The sequence below is a fragment of the Chinchilla lanigera genome, unplaced genomic scaffold, assembly GCF_000276665.1.
Source record: "Chinchilla lanigera isolate Chin_1 unplaced genomic scaffold, ChiLan1.0 scaffold00016, whole genome shotgun sequence".
NCBI classification, from domain to species: Eukaryota; Metazoa; Chordata; class Mammalia; order Rodentia; family Chinchillidae; genus Chinchilla; species Chinchilla lanigera.
Window position 1 is genome coordinate 8,575,068 of NW_004955417.1, and position 12,077 is coordinate 8,587,144.

General features: G+C 40.9%; 1 protein-coding gene across 1 annotated transcript in view; it reads right to left on the reverse strand.

Moving 5' to 3' along the window:
• Positions 1-5,287: 5,287 nt before the first annotated feature.
• The window catches only part of Runx1t1 (runt-related transcription factor 1; translocated to, 1 (cyclin D-related)), a 133,913-nt gene continuing 127,123 nt past the window's right edge, over positions 5,288-12,077 (reverse strand). The window contains 1 exon segment of the mRNA XM_005381778.2: positions 5,288-9,211. Coding sequence (XP_005381835.1) covers positions 8,936-9,211 — 276 coding nt within the window. The 3' untranslated portion in view covers positions 5,288-8,935.

Sequence of the window (12,077 nt, forward strand, 5' to 3'; positions counted from 1 at the left end):
ATTGGAAGAACATTTTTGAAAGTATTCTGGACACAACTGTCATGAAAATACAGGTAGTATACACATGTATGTGCATATATATGTGTATGTGTGTATACCACACATGTGTGTGTTTTTCTTCTATTCAACTCAGTCTGCAAAACTCAGTGATAATAATTACCTTACACCTGCTTTATGGAGAACGTATTGAATAGCAAAATAATAGAAAGTACTTTGGTAACATCTTTCAAAGTCTTTGCTAACAGAGCAAAAAGAACCTGTTACGTGCCATTGAAATGGGTGGTTTGCACTTGCTTTAATTTACTGTGACTTTGTCAGCAAAATATACAAGTGTAATAAGTAGAATGTTAAAAGGCTGCTGTTGATTCTTTGCACTCAGTCCTTTATCACACCTTTAGAAGGTTTTAAACAGCAGTACGCACTATCTAAAAGAAGAGTTCAGAGCAAGTTTAATTGAGAATATGAAAGGCTCTCGCCTGTTCAAGCACGACATTGATCTTATTTTCAAGTGAACAGAGCATTGATTATTTATTTACCTTTTGCACACAAGTGGTGGAGACAGTGTCAATCCCCTACGAAAGACTGTTACTATGAAACTTTCCTTCCCTCCAGAAAAAGTCGCTACCATTTTTCTTATGTGCCAGCAAAATTCAGGCGTGATGTTCTCCCAGGTGCGTAATGCTGGCGCTGACATCTGTGCCTGCCCTCGCGGAGTCACCTTGGACAGGCCTGTTGTGTCCTTCACATCCTCTGTCTCTGTTACCTCCTCGCCCTCATCCTCATGCTGCTCCTCCTGCAGGCTGTTCTTGAAACAAAGTCAGGGCCTCCAGTAAATATGCTCGAATAAAACTGATGCAGAATGCTTTACAGTCCCTGCCCTCCGCCCTATGCTCACCAGTGCCTGCCCTAACCATTCAGTCAAGTAGGCTTAAGTCTGTAGTAAGCTAGTAGTAGCTTACTACTTAAGCTACTGCTTAAGTAGTAGCTTAAGTCTGCAGTAAACTAAACATGACTTCCCCAGTGCACCTTCAGACACCCCTAAATATGACTGCATACCTCACTTTGAAGACAACAAAAATGTCTCCACGGCCTATGAGGCCAGGCAGAACTTGCAGCTTGTGAGTTTGACCTCACCCCTACCATCATCTTCCTCATGCCTGTCATCCTCAACAGCGCTGCAGCCCTCCATCCCAAAGTCTTCATCCTTCTCCCTCTGCCCAGACCACTTTCCCAGACGTTCATGTGGCTGACTTCACATCATCTGAGCTGCTTCTTTAACATCGCCTCCTTGGAGTGGTCCTTCCTGGCCACCCAAGTCAGTACAGTGTCCCTGGCAAGCCCATTGCTTCTCATTCCCCTGTCCTGCTCTATGATTCCATTTTGCACTTCTCAATAACTACATAGTTATTGAATTACTCATGTTTCTCTACCACCAGAATATAAGCCCAGAAAGACACAGATTTGTTCACAAATTGGCTTACAACTTGTTCAAAAGCTTCTCCCTAGAGATTCTGACTTTATAGGTCAGCAGTGTGAAATATCTGCTTTGAAAAGATAGCCCAGGTAATTTTGTTTACCTTTTTTTTTTTTTAAACAAAGTCTCCCTGTATATCCCAGGCTGGACTTGAACTCACTAGCCTCCTGCCTCAGCCTCCTGACTACTGGGATTACAGGTATGCATCACCTCGCCTAGCCAGCTAATTTTGAGACAACAAAGTAGAGCAGCATTTGGAGAGCACTGCTCAATATTAAACTTTTCTTAAGCCTGAGGTGGTCTTTGTTGTTGAAGGTTTATGTTGTTGTTTTGTTCATTTTTTTATATTAAATTGCTTCTTTCAACTGACACATAAAAATATTAAAAAATCCTGTGATTTTTTTTTTGATATATGTATACGGTGTGTAATGTTTAAGTCAGGTTAAATATCTATCTCAGCAAACATTTTTATTTCTTTATGGTGAAAACATTCAAAATCTTTTCCTCTAGCTCTAGCTTTTTAAAATATAGAGCACATAACTGTTGTTTGTACTTATTCTACTGTGCCTTGGGGCTGTTTCAGTAGGAATTTTGGTTTGTGGTGCTGGAAATCAAATTCAAGGCCTCATGCATACTAGGAAAACACCCTACTACTGAGCTATATCCCTGCCCAGTTTTGTTAGTTTTTAAAGAAAAGAGAAACTTCTTTTTTTCCCAAGGCCATAACTCTGTGCCTCAGTGTTGCGATGATCCGCCAGGAATCATTTAAATAGGGATAATAATAATTGCAAAGAGAAATGGAAAGCAGAGTCTCCTAGAGAGATGGCACCATCTCCAAGGACTTTGAAAATGACTCCGTGTTCAAGAGAGTATATGCTAGCATTTTTCTTGAGCCAAGTATATAAAGCATTATCCTGGTCATATATTGCTCATTTTCAGTTCCCAACCTGTAACATTTACGTGGACTGACAGCTCCTTTTCCTCACCCTGAAGGTGAGAAGCACCAACTTCTCTTAGTGGTTTGGTGCTTGTGCTGATGTGCTTGAAGGAGGTGTAGTACAACCTTCCATCATAACGGTTTGGGGAGAACAAGGGTGAGCAGGCCTGCTGCTCTGGGATTCAGAAAAGCTTCCCAGAAGTGCCTTTCCTGGATTTTTGGAAGAGGGAAGTTATGATCTGATATACACAGCACTAAGATAAAACAAGGGAAACTGTTGTAAATATAACCCGTTGTAAATAAAGACCTAAAGAAAGTGCAGGAAACTCAAGGTTAACAGGGCAGTGAGAAGACAGAGGAGACAGGAGATCTAAAAGAGCACTAAGTGCTCAGAATTGAAACCATGAACGGAGTCTCATGTGCCAGGGATTTCTCTCCGGGCTGTTAGACGCCTAGAGTCCCAAAGCAATGGTTAGTGGCCGTACACAAATAAATAAGAGAACTGTACTGATTAAAGAGTAACTGTCGTTAACTGCCACAGAGTACACCAAGCAGTTGCCTCACTCCTTTGGCACTGATTTCCTCTGATATTTGTAAATAGCGGTCACACTTCCACTTCATCACCGTCTGACCAAGCTTCGTATGGTTTAATCTTCCTCTTCCATCCCATTCCTCCAGCCAGTTAAATCATTTCCCTTGTGTGTTCTGTTCCTCCAGCCAATTTGTCCATTTCTGGGGAAAATGGCACCCCATTACTCTAGCTGCAGACACACAGTGGTATTTACAATTAGTATTTATTGAGTGCTAACTGGGTGCTGGGCCTTGCATTAGGTCTTGAAAAGGGCTCCAGTTGCCACTGATTTATTGAAGTGAACTTGAGTGTCCTGCAGCCCGTGACCTCCCTCTGTCTCATGTTCCCCTGGTATAACTTCTCTCCTTTTAAAATACTGACACATAGTAATTGTACGTATTTATGGGGTACGGTACGACATTTCACTTGTCTCTTTCTTGGAGGTGAAGTACAGAACTCCAACACCATAGCATTAGCGTGAGGAACTGAAAAGTAGATATTTCTTCTTATCCACCCGTTTCCTCCCATTCAAATGTTACAGTATTTGTACCGTAGGAAGTTAGATGGTCATATGGATCCTAAGAAGTTCTCAGACTTCCTATGAAGTATTTTTAACAAATTTGGACCTGAAATTTCCAAAATCAAAGAAGGGTGTAATTACTTTGATTCTTACTTCCACCCTCAGTGGATGGAGAGGGTGATGGGAAAATACATTGTGACTCAATGTGAAACAATTCTGACTCAGTTTCCCCAGTGTGGTGGAGAATAGACTAACGAGAAACAGGTTTAAGCAAATACAACTTTATTTATTTACCTTGGAATAAGGATATAGACACCCATACAGAACAGCACCTCTTTGATCCAATCTTCCCCAACCATTCCAGGGAAATAGCTGAATGTTCTTTTATGGCAGATACATCCTTTTTAATATTATCAAATACATCATTAACACTTCTAAAAAATGAAGTTTGACACCTAGAAATCTCTGGATTTTGCTCATATTTTTCATATAAACTGAAAGCATTTTTCATTTGTCCAAAACATCCACTTGTATGAAAGTGTCACAGAGGTGATTTCAAGAACTGCTTATGAAGTAGCTACTCCAACGGGTCCTGCTTCTGTTCTTCATGTCTGCTAGTTTCTAGCCTGTTCCACTTTAAAGAGAAAAAAAAGATACATTCATACATTAAAGGATAACCAAGTTGGGTCAGGCTGGTCTGACTTCTGTGAGGAAAAAAAAACATCCTTACCAAGTTAAATATCCAACCTGAACTGTTTAAAGTTGTGGAGGTGAGAAGATGTCCATTGTTAATTATTTTAAAAATCTGTTCCCATTTTTTTTCCCCTGGAGTTCCTGGAGTAAGAAATGTTAGTAAGCTACATTTCTCAAAATCAGTTAGAGGGGCCAGGCCTTAGGATAGGGACTGAGGTCAGACTAGCAGGAAGCTGACCGGAAGGCCCCAGGCCACGCTCCTGCTCAACAGCACCCATCCTGTGCCGTCTCCACAAGCTTCTGCCAATGCTCTGTCATCCTCAACCCCTTGTAACTAGTGTTTGGCCCACTAGTTAGAAGTAGAATATTCAGAGTTTCTGTTACAATGCACTATATACATTACTTTTTAAAAAAATGTATTCTGAAAACTACACAAAAATTTAACAGAATTTATAGGGCAGAAGGGTTGAGGCTTCCAATTTTTAAACGACTTCATAACTAGAGCAAGAAAAATACCCAACATGTCAAAGGGTGTCACTGAGGCCACCCAGCCAAGTTGGAGACTGCCCGAGTGCATGTTACCAATGCACGAAAACAGTGCAAATGCTGGCAATTTTTAATTAAAGGCAAGGAGCCAAGACAGATGGAGGGAGCACTGTGCCTCAGTGGGTCTGCCATTCAGCTGCGGGGAGGGGAGGCGAGCAACCCGCCAAGAGCCAGAGCCCCCTAAGACAGGGATAAACCTTCCTGGAGAGGGCGACCCAGGAATGGGCACTGATTTCTAATGTTATCAAAACACAGCTGCGAAGCTAAGCAAGCCAAGCTCTCCTTTCCTATGGGAGGCTGCAATTCTCCACTCTTCCAGCTCCTCCTACCTGGGAAACACCCTCTAACTCGTCTTCTGCATTTTGACATCATTCCCTCCTCAGCACTCAAGCAAGCGTAAGCCAACTCACGTGACAGAGGCAGGTGCTGGGGCTGAATGAACTCTAGAGACACCTCAGCACCATGAAAGAGGGACTCCCCAGGCCAGGCCCACTGGGTGGGCAGCCATGGCACCCACTGAGGATAAGGGAGACGGAGAATATAGAATTTTTTTTAAACTTTTTTATTACACAGTAAAGAATACAACAATACCTGAATCATACTTTAAAGATTCACAGGTTGACAGACCATACATTACAGTCCAACTAAGGAAAAAAGGATAAACAAGAAACCACAGTCCAGACATAGTAGACTTAAAAGCTCAAGAGTATGCTGACAGAAGCATGATGCCTAGACCCCACCCCCAGTGTTAGTCTACCATTAACTTGTGGTACATGTCTGAATTAAGTATTGCACAACAACTTTAATTTTTCACAATGTCGCAGAACCCAAAATAATATTTAAAAAAATTACTTCAAATCTGCATTTCAACAGTCTCCAATTTTTCTTTTTTTCTGTCCCTTGAGGAATTCGGACAACATGGAGTCGCTTTCTTTCCCTAAGTATTCCAGACGTAGGCATGCTTTGCATAAGTAAACCAGCCTTGAAATTTTTAAATCCCCAAGACATGCACCTACACATTAAAAAAAAAAGAAAAAAAAAATTTAAAAGACAGGTGGCCCTGTCACACACAGTCTCATGACAGAGAAAAAGAGAAAGGAGTAAGAGACAGAGAGAAGAGATAGAGGACGCCCTATTCCTATCAGCGACCACCATTCAATTCTATCCAATGAAGATAACTTTTTTAAATGTGTAATACCTACAAATTATACTCTCACATGGCCTGTATATAAGTGACAAGCAAAAAAGGAAAGTAACAAAAGTTTTTTTCTTTCTCTTCTTTAGGTTTATGAGGTCTGCATTGTTACCAAGAAGTGATATGGTTTGCAGCTGTATGAGCTTAACTTTTGGTATCCTGGTTCTTTTGTGCCCATTTGGTTTGACTAGACCAGTTTTTGTTAGCTACTGGTGCAATATACATGCTGTCAGAGGTAGAGTGAAACTTTTTGCCACTGAGGAGAATGTAGCAAAACAGGAGGAGAGGAAGAGGAGGAGGAAGAGGGGAAGGAGGAAGAGGAATCAGAGATAGAGCTCAGAGTTAGGGATTTTTTTTTTTGTATTTGTTTTCACTCAGGGTGCCCTGAATTAAAAAGTAATGAGACGTACTGTACTAATCCTTATTTTACACACTAGTGTTAAGAAGAATAACAGTGCTGTTTCACATACATCACAGCTTCTAAAGACGTGTGGGTATGACATACCTCATTTTTTGGGATTATTTAACCCTTCGTAGCCTAGAACATATAATAGCTCTGTAAGAAAGGACTGTCCAGTGTCACAAGCAGACTAGAAAGCAGAATGAGGTCAAAGGATTCTGGGAGCACCATGATAAAATATAACCCATTCAGAGCCTGGTATGTGCTTTCATTTCACTTTAAGCAGGTGTGCTGGCAGATGGACTTCCAACATGCAGATAGATGTATTAATTTGCTCATCAGAACTTTCTAAAGTAAAAAGCCATTAAAAAGTAACACCACCCAAATGAAATTAAAAACTCGTATATGAAGATACAGGGGAAAAATGCTTTAAGAAAAAACGTTAGATTTAAGAGACTTAAAGCAAACCATTTGAGGATTGCCTCTCTGCAGGTAACTTAAAAGCCACTTAAAACTGTATCCTAGGGTTACATTAACCCCATCCCCCAAAAAAACTAACGGATCATTTTCAATTTTTAAAGAAATGCCTGGTGTATGTGTATGCGGAGAAGTGCCTCCCAGCCTTGTCAACTTTGGTTGTCTACACAGCCTGCAGCACTGCCGACTCTGGTAAAGCACACAACCACATCCTGGGCTACTGTGTTCAAAACTAACAAGTAGTTCTGGTCTGGACCCTGGACAACGAAGGGTTAATGGATTCACACTATACCTTGCTGAACGTGTTTAACCTGCCGATCATTTGGAAAGTAGTACTGGTGCTTTTCAAAATTCTGATTTTGGTCCATCAGATCAGTCTTTGGCCGACTTCCCTTTTTGTAAGAATACTGTATAACCTAGCATTCAGCAGTGTTAAAGCTGTCAGTCTACACCTCAGCATTTGGAGCTCTAATGATTTTTTTTTCTTTTTTGTAAAATTAGAAATACTTAAACGACCTTACAGCAATATGCATGCACTGTCTTTTTTTTTTAAAGTAGGATATCTTATTTTTTAAAAAAGTCCCTAATAATGATTTTTTTTTCCAAAAAAGAAAAAAAAAAAGAAAAATTCCACTACTACTCTATGCTACAGCTAAAATTGGTGAAATGGCTCTAGCATATTTTAAAAAGTTTGCTTGAAAAAAAAAAAGCATGCCAAGGGAGTCATTGTGACAGTGCAAAATACATTTATGTACATCCCTCTTACAAAAACACCAATATGTTAGCATTCCGTGAAGCATGCTGGTTTTCAGGAAAAAAAAAAATCCTATAAGAGAGTGAAATAGCAGCTCCGAAAGATAGCTTTTTTTCTTTTCTTTTCTTGAGGACAACCAAAAAGATTTTTTCTTTTTTTTTTTTTTTTAACTACTAGAGAAATATCACTAATACATACAGATATAAAAGCAGCATAGAAAGATACAGGTTTCTCACCAACTAGGAATAAAGAGACTAAATGTGGGCGTATGGATAAACTACAATGCATCTTCACATTTGTCCAACACATTTACAAGAAAAACACCATTGGGAAACCTCACAGGACAGAAGTGTTTTCACACGAAGAGAACTACTAGTTTTTAATTAAAAATCCAAACAGGGTGGGGTTGAAAAATTTTGGAGAGGGGCTAAAGCTGGAGCCACCATTATTTTTTTAAAATTATTTTTCAGTATAAAATGAATGAGCTGGAATAGACCCAATGTCTTACTCTGTGGAACCTTGCAAAAGTGAAGAAACGTTGAAGGGTTATTTAGGGCAGCTGGCTGACGGTGACGCTGCCAGAATGCTAATTAACTGCAGGCTGAGTCTCTTACTTCTGTGTGTATGTGCGTGTATATATATATAAAAAGGAGCCTTTGTATTATGGCATTTTTTTTCTTGCTGCTGTATTCATACATCCCACTGCAAATCATCTTTCATTTTTCATTCTGTTGACCTGGATATTATAATTTCTTTTCAGAAACAGGAAAAAAAACTGAACATCTGTGTCTCCTTCCAATCTGCTGCACATCTGCGCATTCTGTAGCAGGTCTTCAAAGTTCAGTTATCAACCCACGGACGCCATTCATCTTCTGGTTAAAATGTCTACTGCTGTATCCAATGCTCATGCCCTTGAGGGGTTTCCTCTTTTTTTTTTTTTTCATTATTGTATATAAAGAACATTGTGACTTTTAATATTAGCATTTTTGCTTTCAACAGCAATTAGCAATCTCTTGGTTTGCTGTTTGGTAAAGCATCGGTTAATGAGGTCATCTAGTTTAAAATCCCAGCTACTTGAAAATAACAGGGAGGAGGTCAAATCTAGCATTTCATGTTATATTCTCTGCTCTCTTTTCAGTTCTCTAAAGAAAAGATATCTTTGTTATCCATAATAAGTCATTACGACCCGTTACTGGCCCTCTGCGTTTTACTATCGCCTCAAGATACAGTTAGCTCTTGCTGAAGTACTGAAATAGGATAGTTCATCTATAAACAAACAAACAGAAACATGACTTTGAGCATCTGAGGATGAGGAATTGGTTTCATATTGGTTGCGTTGTCTTTCCTCCGACAGTTCTGAGTTCACTTCTAGCGAGGGGTTGTCTCTATGGTGGAAGGGGTCCCCGGGGTGGTTGACCTCGGAGTGGCTGCTGGTGGTGTGTCCATCGGGCTCCCGGCCCCACTGCTGGGTGTGACGGAGGAGCTGACGGCAGGTGTGTCTCCCTGCTGTGGTGCCTGCAGGGTCTGTCCACAGATGTGGTGGTGCTTCTCCCAGTCTTTGTGCTGGCAAAAGGAGCCACAGTATCGTGCTGTGTTACACCCACTGCAGGTCTCACTTGCTTTGCGGCCACAATTCCAGCAACTCTGAAGGAGAAAGAGAGACCCCAGGTGAATGCACTCAAGCCAAAAGTCTGATAAACAGGCTACATGGTACAGTCCCCTCATTTCCAAGAACTAACGGTCAGAATGCAAAGCCCAGGTGTATGTGCAAGGACACGCACAGCGCATGTGTAAGCTGCAGAGTCTGGTGTTGATTATCGTCCCAACTTCTCCACCAACCACCACTATGGCACTGAACAAAGTAGCTACAGACCCTTTCAAGTTCTACTATAAAAGCCTTTCTTTTTAGTTTTGGCCATCTTTGTATCTAAATTCTCCACTCACTTTTACTAACTAGCAGTCACTATACCCAAATGTTTCCCTTTTCTAACACCAGTATCACAATGGTCAGAAGTTTCTTCTTTGTAAAAAGAATCAAAACGGGACAGTCAGACCCTGCATTAAAATCTGAGAAATACAATGAAGTAGATGAGACATTTTATTCCCTGCTCCACCCGAGGGAGGCAGACAGGTAGAGAGGCAGGGCACTTGCAACCTCCCAGTGCATTTAGGCCTTCCCCGCTCACCAGGGAAGTCTTCAAACAGCTCTCTTTACCTCAGCAACCTAGAGGGCAGGGGCCTTGGTTTACTTTACTGTGATACATTTTAAGCACCCAGTGCTAGACAGTCCATGTTTCCTAAATACTGTATTTGTGAAATGAATAAATCAGATGTCTAATTCGGCTTTGAAAACTGGGAAATTCTAAACCTGGGTAACTAATGATTGTGTTTGCAGACAAGTGTCCCCACTGCGTTCCCTACTTCTGTCTTGTTTTCAGCATGCTGGTGTGTAGCCCAAGACAAAGGAGCTGATGTAGCTCCTTTGCGACCCAGAGAAGTCAGGAAAGCAGAGGAAATGTGGGCACACGTGGAAGGCAGGAGATTAAACTCACACCCTGGAGGGTCAGCTGCCTATCTTAGGTGGTGTGTAGAAAGATGGGAGAAAAGCAGAAATGAGGTTGCTTCTGAGATTTAAACTTTAAAATAAATACCTCATGAATCAGAGATGTCCTAGAGACAGAACACCTGTGTGGGATACAGCTAGGGAAGGCAAGAGCAACAGGGAGAAGTCTAACTGTGACAATATCCTCAGGGGTCCTTCCAGGAGAAGGAGACTGAACCACAGAACACCGACTTTAAATGTTCCTTTATATGGTTAAACGTTCCCAGGGCGAAACCAATTCCACTGTGAAATGCTACATCAAGTGATATTAGCTTTGTGCCATGCTTTCTTATTCATCTTCCTCAGTTTTGACTATTTTCTTGCAAAACAAATTCCTCACTACAATCTAGTAACCCTAACCAGCTGACAGTTAAAATAGATGTTTTCAAAGCCTGTCAGAGATTACTACTGCAAGTATCCTCACTGTGTTCCCTACAAATGTTTTGCTTTTAGCACCCTGGTGGTATAGCCCAAGATGGGCTCGCGTGGAGGGTTGGTCCATCACCCCAACACACAAAGCTTTGGTACAGCACAAAATGTGTGAGGGCCTTGCTAGTGGTCATACTACAACAAATGAAAAGGCTCCTAGAGGTTTTTGAATGCCGGAAGACTAAGAACTCGAGTTTAAAACTTTTAGAAAGACCTTAACTCTGTATTCTTTCTCTACTATTCAAAAATTATGACCTGGGGAGAAAAAACTGAACTTTTGATCTCAAACTTTGGCCAGTGGGAGGCCTTTTAGGTGAAGTTAGCTAAAGAGATCTAGACACAGCTTGGCTACTATGTTAGTTAAAAAAAAGAAACTAAAATATTACTAGAACTTAGAACAAAGTATTTTTTCTATTTCAATTAATATCTCGAAAGAGATGAACCTCTAATCAGAGGCTTCATTACCATTACTCCTCCTTAAAATTAATGCCCTGCTCCCTCAAAATTAGTTCCACTGCACTGCATGGACGATGGCCCCACAAAGACACGAATAAACACAGGCCTGGCCCACCCTTCAAAGAAGTGAGGTGCGACACTCAGGGCGTGGAGTGAAGTTACTTCAGTGAGGCTTAGCTTTCAGGAGACTGCCAGCTGGATCCTGGAACAAACTCAGCAAATAAGCGATATTCCTAAATTACATCAGAAAATCCCAATTAGAGAACAGAGACCCAAATCCAAAACAATATTTTAAGGAAATTAAACATCTAATCTGAGTCAAGTGGCTTCTTTAGGAAATACCCTGGGGTGTGAGTCCTATCCATTTTTTGGCAGAGGCACACTTTGGCAGACACTAGGGTGGTAACTGCCCAATACTCAATGGCTCCTTCAGATTGAAATCAGATGTACGCAGTGCTCTCAATTTAAACTGATTAAACACACAGACTAAACCAGGTAATTACAAATGCATGTGTTGGGGGTGGAAAAAGGAGACAGAATGGGGACTTCTTTATTTTTTAAAGTGTTTTCAAAGATGGGAACAATTTTACAAATAAAAAAAAAAAGTGGAACTTTGCCAAATGCAGAAACAGATGTTTTAGATCGTGAAGCTGCTGGGAATTGAGGCTCCTTGCCTAGCACCGCCTGGTTCTGATCCAGGATTTAAGGACTCTGGCGAGCTTCACCTCTAGTGCTATCCTGAAGTTGTTCAATTCTATTTATTTATCACCCATCACTGGGGCAAAATAAACCTTCAGCTGTAGGAAGGTACAACAAAGAGCAATTTAAATGATCTGGTAGGAAAGAATAAGAAAAACTTGCATATTTTTATTGCTCTTGATATTGCGCTGCAATGAATGGGTCAGGAACTGTAGTGCATGCTCAACTGGCAAAGAACTCTACAGTGTATGTTCCTTTTTAACAGCTAATTAGCAGACTGAAAAGGTAATTCCTGGTAATTTACTCCTTTTAGATGGCCCCACT